Genomic DNA, 18,480 nt, shown 5'->3' on the forward strand with positions numbered 1-18,480 from the left:
AAATGAATTCGTAACTACAAAAACTTCCAGGTGAAAAGGGGGTACAAAGACCACTTATGTCCTCCCAAGCTTTCCTCAGACAATTTAAGCCTTTTTGACAAAGTTTTTATTTCTATAAATTCACTACATTTTATATACATATATCCCTAAAGATTATTCTACTTTTTTTTTTCTCATAATAAGAAAGGAATGAGTTGCTATTTAATTCATCCTATTTAATTCATATTTCATTGGTGTTCGACTGTAATACATGTGTTTATATTAGTATGTTATATAATATTTAATTTAATAGAAAATGCTAATTTTGTATAGGTAATGAAAAAAAAAGTATTTTTAGCTACAAGAACTTCTAAGTGAAAAGCGGGGTATAAATACCACTTGTGTTCTAAGCTCTCCATAAGGAGTTCAAGCCTTTTTAACAAAGTTCTTTATAGCTTCAAATGCGCTGCATATTATATACATACATACCTAAGAATCTTTCTATTGTGTTCTCATAATAAAAAATGACGCAGTATAAAAATAAATATAATTAAACTACCTTGGAATTTAAACAAATTTAAGATAAAATTAAATGACTCGTACATTGCTAACAAAAGAGGTGCAAGACAACTCGCTAACGACACGAGCTGCATTTCGATATAATGCAAATAATTTATAATATTTTTGGGCAGCATTTTGGTACAACGTAAATAATTCAAGAATTTACGGGCAGCATTTCAACATCGCTGAAATAATTGAAAATTTTAAGAGAATTACTAACTTAAAAATGTTAAAAGTTATATAAGATCTATACGGGTCGTTATTACACCAGACAATCAAAGTGTTATGTCAACCTTCTTCGTACCAGTAGTCCTGCATCGTCGTGTTTCAAGACTATGTACATATCAATACAATATTAACAAATTAATTAACATTTCTTTTAACATATTTAAAATTATTTCAACAATAATGAAATAATAATTTTTGACAAAATATTAAAGACAACATTTCATAATATTACAAATAATTTAAAGCAATTTCGAGCATTAGAGTATAATACATACACTTGTTCTTGAACTTCCAGGTTTTGAGGGGGGTACAAAAGACCACTTACATCACAAGCTCTTCTTATAATAAGATAGTTTAGGCTTTTTGACAAAGTTGTTCATAGCTTCACATGCACTGCATTTCATATACATAAATCTCTAACGATTATTCTATTGTGTTCTCATAATAAGAAGTGATGCAGGATAAAAACAAATATAAGTAAACAGACTTTGAATTTAAACAAACTTAAGATAAAATTAAATGACTCGTACCTTGCTAACAAAAAAGTGCAAGAAAAGATTTTGATGATACGAAGAACATTTTAACACGGCACAAATAATTCATAATATTTTTGGGCAGCCTTTCAAGATGTATTTTTTTTTTATAAATCTCATTATTCAAATTTTATATTCAAGCCAAGATTTATCAATGAGTAGTTTGTCTTAATATGCTTGTAGTTGAGCGACATAAATATGAGCTCAATAAATGTAATGTTTACATATTTGACCATTGAAACCTAAAATGTGTACTTTGAAAGTTAAAATAGTTGTGCTGCATATAAATTACATTCATTAATAGTTTAGCACCTAAATGAGCTTCATAATATTACAAATAATTTAAAGCAATTTCGAGCATTAGAGTATAATACATACACTTGTTCTTGAACTTCCAGGTTTTGAGGGGGGTACAAAAGACCACTTACATCACAAGCTCTTCTTATAATAAGATAGTTTAGGCTTTTTGACAAAGTTGTTCATAGCTTCACATGCACTGCATTTCATATACATAAATCTCTAACGATTATTCTATTGTGTTCTCATAATAAGAAGTGATGCAGGATAAAAACAAATATAAGTAAACAGACTTTGAATTTAAACAAACTTAAGATAAAATTAAATGACTCGTACCTTGCTAACAAAAAAGTGCAAGAAAAGATTTTGATGATACGAAGAACATTTTAACACGGCACAAATAATTCATAATATTTTTGGGCAGCCTTTCAAGATGTATTTTTTTTTTATAAATCTCATTATTCAAATTTTATATTCAAGCCAAGATTTATCAATGAGTAGTTTGTCTTAATATGCTTGTAGTTGAGCGACATAAATATGAGCTCAATAAATGTAATGTTTACATATTTGACCATTGAAACCTAAAATGTGTACTTTGAAAGTTACAATAGTTGTGCTGCATATAAATTACATTCATTAATAGTTTAGCACCTAAATGAGCTTTTTATGCTGTATATAATTTATTTTCTTCATTATATATAATTTGATCCACGATATCTTTAATTATTAATTTAATTTTATTATATAATATATATATATATATATATATATTGATCTTATTTTATTGATTTTAACGTGCAAGCATCATGAGAATTGATTGCGATATGCTATTATAATGCAATTGGCCAAACAGAACCTGTAGCTTTAATTGTGAAAGTTTATTATAACCGTTGAAAGCGGGTGATGTCAATTTCATTTTTATAATTCCTTTGTTATTTTAGTAATTATCTTTCAAAGATAATAGAATCGAAAAACTAATTTATGTATAATAAAAATATGTCAGGTTGAATCTTCTTGGCGGACCACCCACAGCTAGGACTAATCTCAGCCTGGAAGGTCCATAGCCTTGAAGGCCCGCAGATTGGACGACCACTAACGGGCACCAACTTGGATGACCGTCCTAGAGCCAATCATGGTTAGCCAGCCAAGACACGCTCATACATGTAAAATATCAAAAATACATCTATAATGTCTCATTAAAGCATTTGTACCTTCTTCTCTTTAAATAGAAAGATTATTTTATAAAAAATGGGTTAATCAACACTTCTGATTACTATTCATTAGTGTGTATTTCGCTCTGTTCTTTTTTCTCTCTTTTGTATTACTCTCTATTTCATCAGTGTGATTCACGAATAGATCATAATTAATCAATGCTGAAAATCTAAACACTAAAAAACATGATTAAAATCTTTTATTGGATATTGAAAAAATTTAAAATTGAGATATAGATCAAATTAATTATTGGAAAAAATTTACTATTTATGAGATAATTTCATTGTTTCAAAATAATTCATTATAATTAGTATTTTTTTTCTATAACTTATATTATATTTTTGGAAATAAATCATTATTTATTTTATTACATATATATTTTGGTGAGCAGGTGGTTAATTTAGTTTTAAAATATATTAAAATCATATTATTATGTCTTAAAGTACCGTTTGAATTTATTAAAAATTATTTAATTATTCCCGTGCAACATTATTTGATTACTCATTGTTTCATCATCATATCAATTTAATTATTGATTTTCAAACTTAAAATCATAAATAATTTGGAAAAAAAAAATTAGGTCTTGTAAATATTTCCGAATATCTTTATAATCTTCTAATCATTTTTTTCTAAACAATTTGCATTGTTTTTTAATGCAATTTCACTTGATTATAAGCTTTTATGATTTATTTCATTTTTTTCAATGTAAATAATTCAATTTTTACATTTAAATATATAATTTTATTCACGTGTAATTAAAAAATAAAAAGTATATAGAAAAATAGTTTGGGTTAATCGGCCAAATATGGCTTTTATTAAATGGAGGATAACTAAAATTTCTCGAATTATAATACACTAATTTATTAAAAAATATTTCAAATTAAGATGTGCTAAACAAAATTATAAAAATATAAAATAATAATATTAAAAAAACCGCTGTCGGCCCGAATCTAATTCCGTTCGATCTGCAATCACGCAGAGTCGATTTTGATTTAAAATTGAGTTAAAAAAATGATTTTTTTTTGGAATAAAGTGTTTTTGATTTGATAAAAAGGAAAAAGAAGGAGCGTTTAATTTTGGAAACTAGCAGGAAACGCGTTTCATCATAAGATTCGATCCAGGATGCTGCTTCAATGCCTATAAATGGCGCCAACGGACATCTAGCTTAATTCGTCCGAAAGAAGTTGCTAAAAGCGCTCGTCTTTCGTTGTGCCGAGCGGTTCCTACGGTTTACTATTTCGTCTCGCCGCGTTTAGCGAAGATATTTGCAGGAAAGATCACGTTTTTGCCCATTATTATTGTAAGTTTTAGCAGTTCGGATCTCTTTTTCTCTGCTCTTAATTCGTGTCTTCGGTCATTTGTTGGGGATTTGATTAATTTTGATTTGTCCTTTCTTTCTCTGGCTGTCTTTTTGGCTTTGATATGTCTAGGTAATGCAGATTCTTCTTTCCCTTTTTTGATTTTGTTAAGTTTTCTTTCATTGTATTTCTGCTTCTCTTTTTTGATCCGGTAGTTTTCATCTATTGATAATTCCGTGTTTCTGTGTTTGTATGTAATTTTTTCTTTAAACTTCATTTGATTCGTGAAATTTCTTTCTGGTAATGGGTTGAATCTATTGTCTTTTTTATCCCATTAATTTGGGATAGACTTTATGTTTGTGTGATGATCCCTGGTGTTTTAGGGTTTATTTTGCTCATCGTCGTTTTCCTTTGGCTATGATCAGAGACATATTGATGTTTATATGACGTTTATAATGTTTGTACGATTATTTTTCTTCAGTTTTTCTCTTCTTCTGGTCGAGTTTTTTCATTTTACAAGCAAACGACTTTCTCATCTTGAGTTTCAACAGTGGCATCTATTGTTTCAATTTTTTTTATTTTTATTTTTTGCAGATTTATTTAGTTTATATTTATGCTATTAATTTTAAGTGAAAGTATGACATTTACGCACTTTGATCGGATCAAACTGGAAGCCAGACATTTTTAGGTTTTTTTTTTTTTTTGCAAGGTCACTTTTAAAGGAACAATCTCATTATGAATTGTGATGATGCAGGTTGTTTGGATGTTGTAATGGAGTCAAAAGCTGGGAAGAAGAAACGCAGTAGTAATTCTTTACAGTACGAAGTTCCCCTAGGCTACAGCATTGAGGATGTTCGTCCCAACGGCGGAGTGAAGAAGTTCCAATCTGCTGCTTACTCCAACGTAATAAACTCAAAAATCCTTCTTTTTTTTCAAATTTTATTTAGCCGCGACAGTGTTTCTGATGGATTCTAATTTCATTGATCTGTGTTACAGTGCGCTAGGAAGCCTTCTTGATAACCTTGTTGGGTATAGCTTAATTAGTGCAGGGATTTCCCTGCACTATTGCTTTGATTTTCTCTGCTTTGCTGCTCACCAATTCATAACCATTCCTTCAACCCTGTCTTCTTCTTCTGTGTTTTTCATCTTTCTTCTCCTGCATCATCTGCTGCTCTGTCAAGCTTGAACTGATGGCCCTCTCGTCGATTGGATTCGAAGGATATGAGAAGCGCCTTGAAATCACCTTCGCAGAAGCTCCTTTGCTAGTCGATCCTCATGGCCACGGCCTTCGTGCTCTCAGCCGGCCCCAAATTGACTCCATTCTGGAGCCTGCAAAATGCACCATTGTCGCAAAGCTTTCCAACATGGATTTTGATTCCTACATTCTCTCTGAATCGAGCCTTTTTGTGTACCCATACAAGATAATTTTGAAGACTTGTGGCACTACCAGGCTCCTGGCATCAATTCCTGTGATCCTGAATCTGGCCGCTGAGCTTTCACTATCTGTAATGGCAGTGAAGTACTCTAGAGGAAGCTTCATATTCCCAAAAGCACAGCCTTCTCCCCACAGAAGCTTCTCTGAAGAAGTAGGAGTTCTCAATATGTTCTTCGGCCACCTTGCATCTGGTGGGGCTGCTTATGTTATCGGTAATCCATCGGCGCCGAACCAGAACTGGCATGTTTATTATGCTTCTGAGAAGCCTGAACATTCAATGGTGACAGTTGAGATGTGCATGACCCGATTAAACAGTGAGAAAGCAACTGTCTTCTTCAAGAATTCTGCTGGCGGCAATGTTTCATCTGCTGGAATGATGACTGAAAGATCTGGGATTCCTCGTATCATCCCTGAAATGGAAATATGTGACTTTGAATTCCACCCCTGCGGGTATTCGATGAATGGAATCAAAGGCAAAGCTTTTTCAACCATTCACGTCACGCCAGAGGAGGGATTCAGTTATGCGAGCTATGAAGCAATGGGCTTTGAGCCAAGCAAGCTGAGCTATGGCAATCTGATTGGGAGGGTTCTTAGGTGCTTTGATCCTGCAGAGTTTTCTGTGGCAGTCACAATCTTTGGTGGGCGCCCCTTTGCTTGCTCATTTGGTCGGAAGCTAGATGTTCATGGATACATGCGCAGGGATTGTGTGGAGCAGAAGCTCCGAGGCGGCGGACTGCTCGTGTATCAAAGCTTCTCTGTTTCGGCCATAGATGAAACTAACTCTCCGAGGTCTATTCTGCATTGCTGGGAAGGGGTGAATGAGGATGAGAAGAGCAGGAAGGAGATGGTGTTCTGAGAATTATATGATTAATGGTGAAAGAGTGAATTTCTACTGTTGCTTTATAATAAAAATGTCTGTTGTAGACTTTTCCTGGTCAAGCGGGCATTAGGTTACCGTTGCTTTTGATTTGTTTTTCTTTGATGCTTGTTTTGTTGTTTACCCGTCTCTAGTTTGCTGATGTCTGGTTTCTTGAGTTTGAATAAAAACTTCAAGAACTATGTGTTGTGTTACTATGAGTTTTGTTTGAATTGTTTTTCATGTTAAATTACTAGTTTTTGGATGAATTTTAAGTGTGGAAATCCAATTCTGTTTTAATAAATTTGATCATAAAACATTAGTCTACATTATAAAAAATTGTGAGAATTAGTAATTACATGGGTTCTAAGTGAGCCCAAGATTTATCCTTTTGAAATGACTAGTAAGGCGGCCTGTTTTTGTTCGGCTCTATTCAACTCCTAAATTTTATTTTTTACATTTATACCGCCCTAATCTCATATTCATTTTTTTTAAAATACAATATAAAAATTAATATGAAAGGATATAAACAAATATTATTATTTAAAGTAAGTTTTTTTCATGCGAAGATGGGGACATGAAAGCTTTTTGTACAATTGAATGCTTGCAAAAGGGTTTCCTTCCCTTTGTATATTTATATTGAAGCCTACAATTCAAATGTTTGTTTTTCTGTTTGTGTATCGATGGTGCTCTTGTAAGGTTTCTTTCCCTCCATCTATCATTGGGCATAGTCAAGGCCACCCCTTTTTATGCCCCCTTTGTCTCTCAGATTAAGGTTCTTCACTGAAAAAAAGAAGAAAAAGCTAGCCAAAGCTAGCTAGCGAGGTTAAAGCCGGCCAAACTATTAAATAGACCCAAGATGAATAGAGGGGTGAAAAAACACCGAAACCAATCATCAAACAACAGAACCAAGAAAGATTCGATTCTATAGCACCTCCAAGAATCCAAACATCTCAGAGACATCCAAAGGCCTCTCAATAGAGACCAAGGATGATCGGGCCATGTATCAACCGACGCCAAAATCGACCAAGCGCAGACGACTGAGCAGATCTCAACCGATTGGGTTGATCTTATGACCCAAAGCAAATTAATTCTAGCCGACGGAGCTAGAAAGCAGACGGACGACAAGCTTACCCATGTCAAAGATTAAAAATACATCCTACAACACCCTTTAAAGTAGAGAAAAAAAATATAACATCATCACATTATACTCTCACGTCTATAAATAAGGATATAATTTTATAAATAAGACACGATTAACACAATGTATTATTGTTCAATTTTGTTCGCTCATTTCTCTCTATTGCTCCTCACTTTTACTATATTCCTTAGGTGTTGTTTATGGACAAATCAAAATTCAACAATCTATATAAAAACAAATTAATAAGAAAAAGAAAAAAAAAACTTATCATTTATCAATAATTAAAAATTTAAATATAATGTTAAGTTAACTTTATAAATATTATATAATTTTTAAAAGTAAGCGGTTAATTTTTTATAAGAACTATTTTAAAATTATAAAAAATGAAATTACTAAATCCCCTTTGAAATTGATTTTCAATATTTTTTAGATAAAAAATTTTCTAGCAAAACTTGACTCTAGACTCATAATAGCAATATTTTAAAAAACGCCTTATATATATATATATATATATATATGGAGTGATATTTAAAAAAAATTATTTTGCATAAAAATATACTCATGATTTTTTTACAAAGATAAAATTTCAAAAAAAAAAATTCGACCATGCATATAGTGTTACAAATAGCTGCCAGACGAATACAGTGAGCCCAAATGAAAATACAACGTAAATTTCACCCCAACCCAGAAATTACAGAAAAAAATTACGAGGATAAAACTATAAAAAAAGAAAAAAAGAGTAAAGCGAAGGAAGTTAAAGAAGTAATTGAGCCTTCAGCGCCAATATCACCATAACTACACCTTAGTTAATGAAGCGAAAGCTCTTCTAACTCCTCTTCCTCCTCCTCGCCGGCGGCGAAACAAACCCCCAGCTCCAGTGCAGCGGCCGGCGGCGACTCTTTCCTCCCATTACCTCTCTCTACTTCTTCTTTCTTTGGTTAGCTCTGCTCAAAACAAGAGCTTTTTCCTCTTCCCTGGCTTCCTCACCATGGCTCCTTTTCTTCTGTTCAACTCTTCTTCCCCCTACAAGAACAATTTTTACTTATTTATATATATACACTTTAGTTTTTTTTTAAATACTTTTTAAAGCTTTCATATTATATAAAAAAATTGAAACAAATGTTTGCATCCATAAATATGGCTTATGTGTAAAAATGTACATTTAAATTTAAATTGTAATATGTAAATACATAAGAATTAAGTGATGTGTGTCAGTGTATGTGAAAAATTATTGCATACGGACACCCAATGCAGAAGTGCATGTGATGTCTGATCCTGACCGTAGATTAGGATGTATTTTGGTGGCCCACTTAATTTTTTTTTTTAAAAAAAAATCAAAATACATCTTAACGATCAGGATCAGACATCACATGCATCAGACACAAAATTCATTTCTATATGCAGTATCTGTATGCAATAAATTTTTCCGTGTATGTACATCTTTCATTTCTAGACACTTAAGCAGATAATTTATTAATTTATCTCCCATCAGCCGCAATAATTAAATGAAATATATTTTTTTAATATGTAATCAAAAACTTTATCAAATAGGCTAAAAGCATAATCGGAAATGGAGAAGAAAAATTTGCTGCAATCCATTGAAGGGAACAGAAAATTGGAAATAAAGTAATCGAAAAAATTTTGAAAATATTATAATTTTCATAAGGGGCATTTACATAAACATAATTTAATTTTTATATAATTTTAGATTTAATATTTAAATTTATATTTTACATTTATCTCATCTAAAATACAGCTATTTTAATTTTTTAAAAAGAATGAAATGCAATATGGTATATTAAAATTAAAATTTCAGAGTTTAGATACGCCAATGCATAATAAAAATTGTGTGGTACGTAAGATATGAGTATATAAGTTCTAATTTTGGAAAAGTAAAATTTCCCTCCCATGTGCCTGAACCTGGCGACCTGAATCCGAACAGACCCGGGACAGAGGTAGGACCCGCCTTCAAGAGAGAGATATACATACAATTAAAATTTTTTTGCGGTTAGAGAAGGAAGAAAGAGCAAGCTCTCGAGATCGAAAAATTATTCCATATGACACGTAGTTTGCGTGCGGTGTTCGAATCGGATCTTACATCACCTGATCTACGGTCCGGATGTATTTCGGTGGGCCCCATCTAATTTTTTTTAAAAAAAATAAAAATATGTCCGTACGCAATAATTTCTCCTCGAGATCCGGAGTTACTTTCTAGGCACGGTACATATTCTGGAGATGATGTACAATCTAGTTATACTTTCGATTTCTCTTCCTACAATTATATTTTATCAAGTAAATAAATACTTGAATATTAATGTGAAGGTCAAATAATACAACATGATTGCACAGAATAAAAATTAAAATAACAGCTTTACTTTTTTTTATTTTTTAAATAAGAACATACATCAAGTTTTAATTGGAGTCCGTGTGTCAAAACTCCTAGTTGTAATATTTGCTAAATTAGAATACCAGACATAGATACCAGACATAGATAGAATGTTAGATAGATAGAATGTTAGTTTTTTTTTTTGAACTTTTTGTATATTTAATCACAAACTAACGCAAATATTCAAAAACACAAACCTCGATATGGGCACTCGCTGCGTGAGCCGAAAACCATTCTCTCTCATTGTAACTCGTTATATGGCTTTTAGGGGTGAGAAGAGACTAAGAGTTACGCTTTTCCGACGAAATCTCCGCCGACCGGCCGGCGGCGGCGATGGAGGTGTGGATGAGAGGGGCGCAGGGGGTGATTGGACCATCACTTAGATTAAAAGATGAATTAGTTAGATTAATTAGTGTTTAGGTAAGACATTTTGAGTAATTATATTTAAATAAGCTGATTATGAACGGAAAAGAAGTACTATTTTTATAATATTGATATGTTAACAGGAGCTAATAAAAATTTCAGGTTAATAGTTTAGGTTAGGTAGAGGTTGTTTAGTATTTAGTTGGCTACTTAAATATTGTTAAATGATATAATTAGCAAGAAAATAAATATGGCAATTATTTAATTAAATAATGAATAATAACTATTTTAAGTTAATTGAAGATCATAAATGTTGGATCATAATATTGACATGCTAACATAGTAGTTGCTAAACTCTAAGATCAAATGCATTCTAAATGTTCTTCTTAAGACTAGATCTTTAGAGTCTTTTCCTTGAAGTTTGAGTTGCAATAGATCACCATTCTCCTCTTAACTTCTTATTGTCTCATCGAGGCTTTAGCCTTTAGACATTCTAAGAAGTCTACTAATATTTAATGCCATATTGATTTTTCTCCTATTCTAGCGTCTCAACTTCTTTAAGTTTTAAGGTCTGTACCATTGCTTGTTTTGTCAATAATATAAAATAAATAGTAAAGCTTCCATGTAATGGGATAAGACAAAAAGGGTTAGTCTCTGAGGATGAATTAGTTATTAGGGCCCAAAGTACAGATGATCATAAACTTTCTTTCTTAAAAGACTCTAAATCAATTTATTGTCTGGTTCTACTCGCACATTGATCTATGGGTGATAAACTTATCGAAGAATTGTCGTATGTTTGTTTGTGATGAATGTTAGTGAAAGGTTGTACATACAAATAACATTGGACCAAAAGATGTTATGTAACCCTATCATTATTATCTTTTTTGGGCTTTTGCTTTAATCCATTTCAAATTATAGTGAACCATCAATGTCGGTGATGCCTTTCCATGAAGTGGTGCAGGAGTGCCTCTTAGTGCAGTCATGCTAGTGGTCTCTTAGCCTTTTTCTCATCTTTGACTCCTCTGAGCATGTTCAACACCTGTATCATATAAAACATAACAAAAGCATCTTCTACAACCATAAACTCATCATAATAGAGAAATATAATATGGAATTTATGAAGTAAATATCACAAATTTGATTTACATCATAATACAATCAAAATGAACAACTATAAGTTAGATGTATAAAGATAGATCATTATCCCGCAATTAGGAAAGGGTTACAATATTACACCAAGTACAATATTGTTCATATATAGAACAAATGGATGTATTTTGAATACAACACGTGAGAGCAATTGCCATTAGAAGTTACAGTTGGGTCTTTAATACACCGTATTTGAGGTATGTAGTTAACTAGTAATTGGGATACTTTATTACTCAACAAAATTTCTTGGTTACTCAATAGAGTCCTTCGTTAGTCAACATGATAATCCATCACTCAAACTACTTCAATACTCAATTGAATCCACCATCGATGGTGAGCAGGAGGTGAATGGCGGTGGTTAACGGTGGCCAACGGGTGGTGGTTAGCGGTTACGAACGCTGCAAGTTATCGTCGGGTTTTCATTCAAGAACAACACTAAAATTAGACTACTTATCTTCCTCCCCCTCAAGTGGAGAGAGAGAATCTATTTATAGCCCTTGGGAGAGAAGCATTTTTGTTCTTTGGCGAATAACTCCCGTAACCACCCGATCGAACAACTCATATTGATTCTCTTTGGTTATAGAAGATATTTTGTATGATTTGATAACCTTAATGACTTTAAAATCATGTGATCTTGATATGTCCCTTTTTTTAATCAGTTCCTCTGTCCCATATTACATTCTAATTGCTTCTTATCTTCAAATCATTAATTTAAGTAGTCAAGAAAGCTATACAATTCACTATACCTTGATCCTTCCACGAAATTTCATGCATAAATAGAAATATAATTGAGCTCTTTTCAAATCTACTTTTGTGAAGCGAGCAATGACATATTTGCAACACATTTAAATATTAAATATTTGCTTGATTTTTAAATAAATGATGGGGAATATATTATGGCAGCTATAAACATGAAAATAAATTGATTATTGTGCCGACGATTGCTTTAACTGGATAATTGAAGTATAGGTGGTAGATATGTAAATACATAGAATTGAGTGGTATGCATGTAAATCTTCCCACTATTTATTTAAGAAACTGGAACAATCACAAATTGGGTTGTGTGAAGATGAAAGAGATGCATCAATGGCATTTTGGTAATATAGAACAATAACAAGGTTTGAAAAGAAACTAGCAAAAAAATCAAGCTAATCTGTGTGGCTTCGGGAGAGCTATTTTGGTGTTCATTATTCATAAACTCTGGTCATTTACTTATTGGTATTGTTGCTTTCATCAATTTACAATTTTGCAAAAGAGCTATTCCAAATTCTTAAGAAATTTTAACTTTACTTTTTTTTTTTTTTGCACAAAATAACAAAAAATTACAAGTTAATTTCGATTATGACAAATTAGCATTGTCATTATGAAGTAGATATATATTTTTTAAATAATTGTGAATATTATATTTTATATTATTTATTTTTTTATTAAAAATGACATTTCACCATAAGATTTTTTTAAAAAATAATAATAAGTTGGTGACTAAATAAGATTATGTTTACTATTTTAAAAGCATAATTGTGAGAATTTATATTAAAACACACACAAGTGAAATATTTGCATACGAAATACGCACGCAGCTCTGCGCACTTACTCCATTAATCCCGGAATACACCCATAATAACATATGGATATCATCGAAATAGAACCCACAAAGGTTATTGGAATATTATTGGGGTTATATGTTATTGAAATTAATACCTCAATGACTTCGTAATAACCCCTTAATAATCGCGAAATAGAGGCTATTGTGAGGTTATTACACACTCACACACTCACAGATACATACACACAAACATATATATATCATTGTATATCTATTATAATAACCATTTTGAACACAGTTTCTTATGATTAATGTAAACAAAGAACAAAGTCCTGCAAACATAATTATTCCACCCAACAAAGTCATCTTTCCATCTCAAACCCTCCTCACACATCACTTTTGGTCATGTCAAAAATTCCAACACCGTACTTCTTTTAATGATTTCACAAAAACCATAGCCATGTCTCCATTCCAAATACATGCTCACACATATTCCCTAAATTTTAATAATATAACCAAATTATAAAATCAATTCCATATTTGACACAATGGTCCACCAATTCCCAAAATCACAAATTAGATTATTATATAAAGGACCACAATTTCACATGATCCAATCAAAATAAATGAAGCAAATAAGATGGAACTAATTTCAAAGACGAGACAAGTTTTTGCGTAGATGCGGGCAAGATGTGGCCAAATAGATGCTTAAGAGTTTTTTTGTCTCCTCCATTTGTTGTACATTTTGATCATTTTCTAGTGGAAGGCAAGTTTGTTTTTGGAGCTTTTGCATGGCCTTTCTCAGCTCCAAATTTTGAGAGTAGAATTGACAAGATCTTAGCATGGACTATAAATTAAAGTCATATTTGAAGATTAAGTTTGGTAAGAGTAAACTTTTTATGGAGGTTTTTTATTATAGTTTTTTTTTTTTCTTAACCTCTTAGTGTTTAAAATTCAACTCAATCAACTAAAAATTGAATTTGGAGTCTCTTTTTCTCTCCAAAATTTAGTTTTTAATGGACCCCTATGTCGTAAGGCTAATTAAAGGCCGTATTCTAGTTCCCAAAACAAATATTGTAAAAAAGTATATTTCTTAATTCAACTGATAATGAAATGATTATAATAATTTGATAATGTTAGCAAAAATTTGTTAATTAAATAAATCAACGAGCAAAAAAAGTAATTACAATAAAATGATGACTTTGCAAATTCTAGCATAAGTCTTTGTTTAAATTAGCCAATAATAACTTATAGAAAAAGAAAAGATGAGCAATCAATCCGTCAAAGAAAAGAATATTATATTGCATGCCATTATATTGCACTCAAGAAAAGCATAGACTTAACTTGTCCTCACAATACTTGAAATGAGAGGAAATTTTTATTCAAATTTACAGTGTGAATTAAGTACTTCAAACCACTTTAAATTTGTTCATGACTTATATTTTTTAATTTTTTTATTTTGGAAAAATGAGGGCCCACCCTAGATTTATTAAAAACTAAATAACAATACAAAACACATAAACAAGACTCAAAATGAATTAAAAGTGAAAATAAACCTATAAAATTCAACAAAATAAAAATAATATAGCAACACAACTCAAAAAAACAATAAATGACAACAACCACAATCTTCTCAACAATGAGAAAAACATTTTAAAAGCAGCAAGCAAACCACAACAATAAGAGAAGAGCATTCTTGAAGAAGCAACCAACAAAAAAAAAAAAACAATATCATCCTCATAGCGGAAAAAAACGTCATCAGCACCAACAAACTTGGAGAAGTAAATGACAAGAGATAGTAGCAGTAACCATTCAACGAACAATGACAACCTTCTCAAAACCAACAAACTTGGAGAAGTAGACAATAAGAGTTAGTAGCATAAACCACAAATGAGCAAAGACAACTTGAAAAAATAGAAAAATAACAAAAGTAGTCTAAAAATAACAAAACAATTGTCAAGAAATGCTAATTAAATAAATTAATAAAGCTGAGTCAAATCCAAAACATCATAGAGTAATTCCAACCAGACTATATAGAAATGTTAATTTAGTATAAAACCCTCTATAGTTTGTTGAAAATAAGTTTTTGTCCAAATTTATTTGCAGGGAAAATACCAGAAAAAGATATCTAAAGAATAACAAAATTACCGAGTAAGGGTATGTCATCGCTTCACCTAATAACTAAGCAAAAAAGAGTAAGATCAAACAAAGTATCTGTAAGTTTCAAGAAAATATCAACTACTGACAACATTCTCCCTAAACAACAAAAAAATCAAAGTCCCGCCACTCAAAAAGATAAAAATAAACAAAAGATCAAACAAAATATCTGAGTACAAACCAACAAAAACTGATCAAAATCGAACATACTAAAATCAAATTACAGAAGAAAAGAAATCAAAATTACGAAGAACAGACCAACAACAACATAATGAAGAAGGGAACACAACTAATAAAACAAAAGAAATAGAGATATTTCAAATAAAAAATTTATATAAGATATAACAGAAAATCAGTAATATTAGTAGCAAATTAAGTAAAGAATAAGAAATAATATCAGCTATCCAAAACAATAAAAACATAAAATCAACCAACATTTAAAAATCGAAGAGCAACGACACCAATAACCAACCGAAATAGAAAAAAATATCTTATAACTAATAAACAAGTATAATAGAGTTAGGAATATTAGTTTTATGTTTTCATTTCCTTGACTTGTAACCAATTAATTGACATATATAATGAATGTTAAAATCCAAATATTTAGCATTTCTTCTGAAAATCCTGAAATTTCTTTCAAACTAAATAGTATAAGCCACAACTTGCAAAACTAAGAAATAAAACCTTCTAGTAATCTTACAAGTAAAGTTTTCACCATAATAAATGAAATGAAAAATATTAGAGGGTATTATAAAAATGGTCATTTATTAAGGGCATGTTTGGGATCACTTTTTGTTTTTATTTTTATTTTTTTTAGTATGTTTTATTTTTGTTTTGTTTTCTCTTTTTGGATGGACTGTTATTTTTGGTGTTTCAAAAACAGGTAAAAACATGTTTTACTTGTTTTGAGTATTTAAAAAACATAAGTATTCCTCGAAAAACTAAAAAAACAAGAATAAAACAAAAAAAACAGACAAACAAACACTATTTTTTTGTTTGCTTCCTATTTTTTTGTTTTGAAAAATAAAAAAAATAAAAAAAATAATCTCAAACAACCCCTAAATAATTATTTATAAGGGAATGGGAATAAGAACATTCAAAAAAGACATGGTCATTGAATTCAAAGCTATTATTACATAAAACACAATTTAAATTAAAATGTAACCCTCAACTATGTAAAATATCTAAAGTTTTAAGACCTTTATAAATAATCTTGCAGGTATGGAACACATATATTAAAGAATATCTTTTAAACCAAACTAATTTATGCTAATTAACAGTAAAAAATGAATTATAAAGAGAATTATGGACCTCTTTATGAGAAAAGAACAAACCATTCTTCTAAGAACAAGACCATTAGTAATAGGAATTTTATAATTGCCTCATGCAAAATGGAGGAGCAATATGATTCTCAGAGAAATTCCATCTATTATCATAAACACTAACATTTAACTTGGAATTATGAGGAATGTTAAACAATTAAAACAAAATCACCATATGTTTTCACAAGAGACTTATTTTCCAACCAATGATTAAAATGAAAAAAAACATGGAAAATTTATTAGTAATATGAAAATTTAAATAAGATTTTAATTTAGAAGCAATTCTAATAAGTTCTTTCAAAAAAGGTAAAGAAGAATAATTAGTTTCCCACCAAAAAGAATAATAATCATTAAACAACCAATCTCTTAATTAAGAAAGATAATTATAATTTTTTCAAATAGTTTTAATTTTACACATAGTATTGATGTTTTCTAAATAGACCGACCTAAACCACCCACATGTCTTCTTCCAAAAAGCGGTATGATGCTTACTAGAATCATTAAAACTAAAGGAAACTTAGAGATTAAAAAATATTTTTTTTTTCTCAAAGCTTTAGGCAGTAAGGATGAACAAAATGAATAATAAAGATAACTCAAATAAGTAAATGTAACCAATTGAAAACATCCAACACCAAAAAGAGGCTTCTTCTTCCCGCCAAATAACCAAGAATAAATTTTATTTGAAAGATTGTGACAGTCATAACTAACTAATTTAGAAGGTTTAACAGCAACCCTAAGATAATTCCACGGCAAGCACTTAAAAGCGTGGCCAATAAAAATGTAGATTTGACTTTATAAAACATTATCAACACTTTTAGAAAATAAAATAATATATTTGAGAAAATTTAACTTTAGAAAAATTCATGAAAATTTCAATTATAAAATTAGGATGAGTAGAACCAACTTTGCTAAAAATAAGAAGATGATCACTACAAACCAAATGTTTAATATGAATAGCATTACCAACATCATCTAATTGTCTATAAAGCATAATTGAAAGAGAATCAATCACAATAGCAAAGAGATAGGGAGAAAAAGGACAACATTGTCTTAAACCAGAAGAAGTAAAAAAAAAAATATCATTTTAAATCATTATTAATAATTACAAAAAAATGAACATTAAATATACAAGCAAAAATTCAATTTATGACTTTTGCAGGAATATCAATTTTATGCAATATCATAATTAAAAAGTCTATATTAACTATATCAAAAGCTTTAAACAAAAATATCAATTTTGGACAAAACTTCTTGACATACTTAGTAGAATTAAATCCATAAAGAAATTCATTAACTAAAATGTTATTGTTAGCAATATCACGATCACTAATAAAAATAGTCTGCGAAGAATAAAGAATTTTAGGAAGAATAATTTTAAATCTACTAGCCAATAAAATAGAAATAATCTTATAAAAAAGTATTACAAAGAAAAATAAGACGATAATCATAGAAAGAGTTAGCCGAAGAACTCTGAGGAATAAACATCAAATGCTTAGCATTATTAAGAAACTTAGAAGTAAAATGAAAATATTTAATACTAGAAATACAGCCATTTCCAATAATAATCTAAAATTTTTTGAAAAATTTATAAGTGAAAATATGACAAGACAGAACAGAATACTTTTTTGATATCATAATCAGAAAATATTCTAATAAAAAATGAAGAATCTTCGATCAAAATAATACTCTTCCCCGACCCTTAATCGGAAAAAATATTACATCAGTACTACGCACGTAGAGTAACGTGCGTATCCAATGAAATCACGCCACGATACCCCGCGCGACGCAGAAAAAAAAACGGCGCAGTAACACGGGGAATATTCTCCCCCGTGTTATTCATGTGTTATTGTGTGTTATTCATGTGTTATTGTATCCTGGGAATATTCCTGATGTTATAATAACACAATAACACATGAATAACACATTAATAACACACAATAACACAAGAATAACACGGGAGAGAATATTCCTCCGTGTTAGTGCGCCTTTTTTTTCTCTGTCGGGAATATTTCCCGTA

At 30.5% G+C, this 18,480-nt stretch overlaps 1 protein-coding gene across 1 annotated transcript; it reads left to right on the forward strand.

Annotated features, from left to right (window-relative positions):
• Positions 1-5,131: 5,131 nt before the first annotated feature.
• LOC110038049 (S-adenosylmethionine decarboxylase proenzyme-like) lies at positions 5,132-6,557 on the forward strand. Its single transcript, XM_020742810.1, has one exon. The coding sequence runs from the start codon at positions 5,299-5,301 to the stop codon at positions 6,397-6,399; it is 1,101 nt and encodes a 366-aa protein (XP_020598469.1). The 5' UTR covers positions 5,132-5,298; the 3' UTR covers positions 6,400-6,557.
• The last annotated feature ends 11,923 nt before the right edge of the window (positions 6,558-18,480 follow it).

Source organism: Phalaenopsis equestris, unplaced genomic scaffold (genome assembly GCF_001263595.1).
Source record: "Phalaenopsis equestris unplaced genomic scaffold, ASM126359v1 Scaffold000002, whole genome shotgun sequence".
NCBI lineage: Eukaryota > Viridiplantae > Streptophyta > Magnoliopsida > Asparagales > Orchidaceae > Phalaenopsis > Phalaenopsis equestris.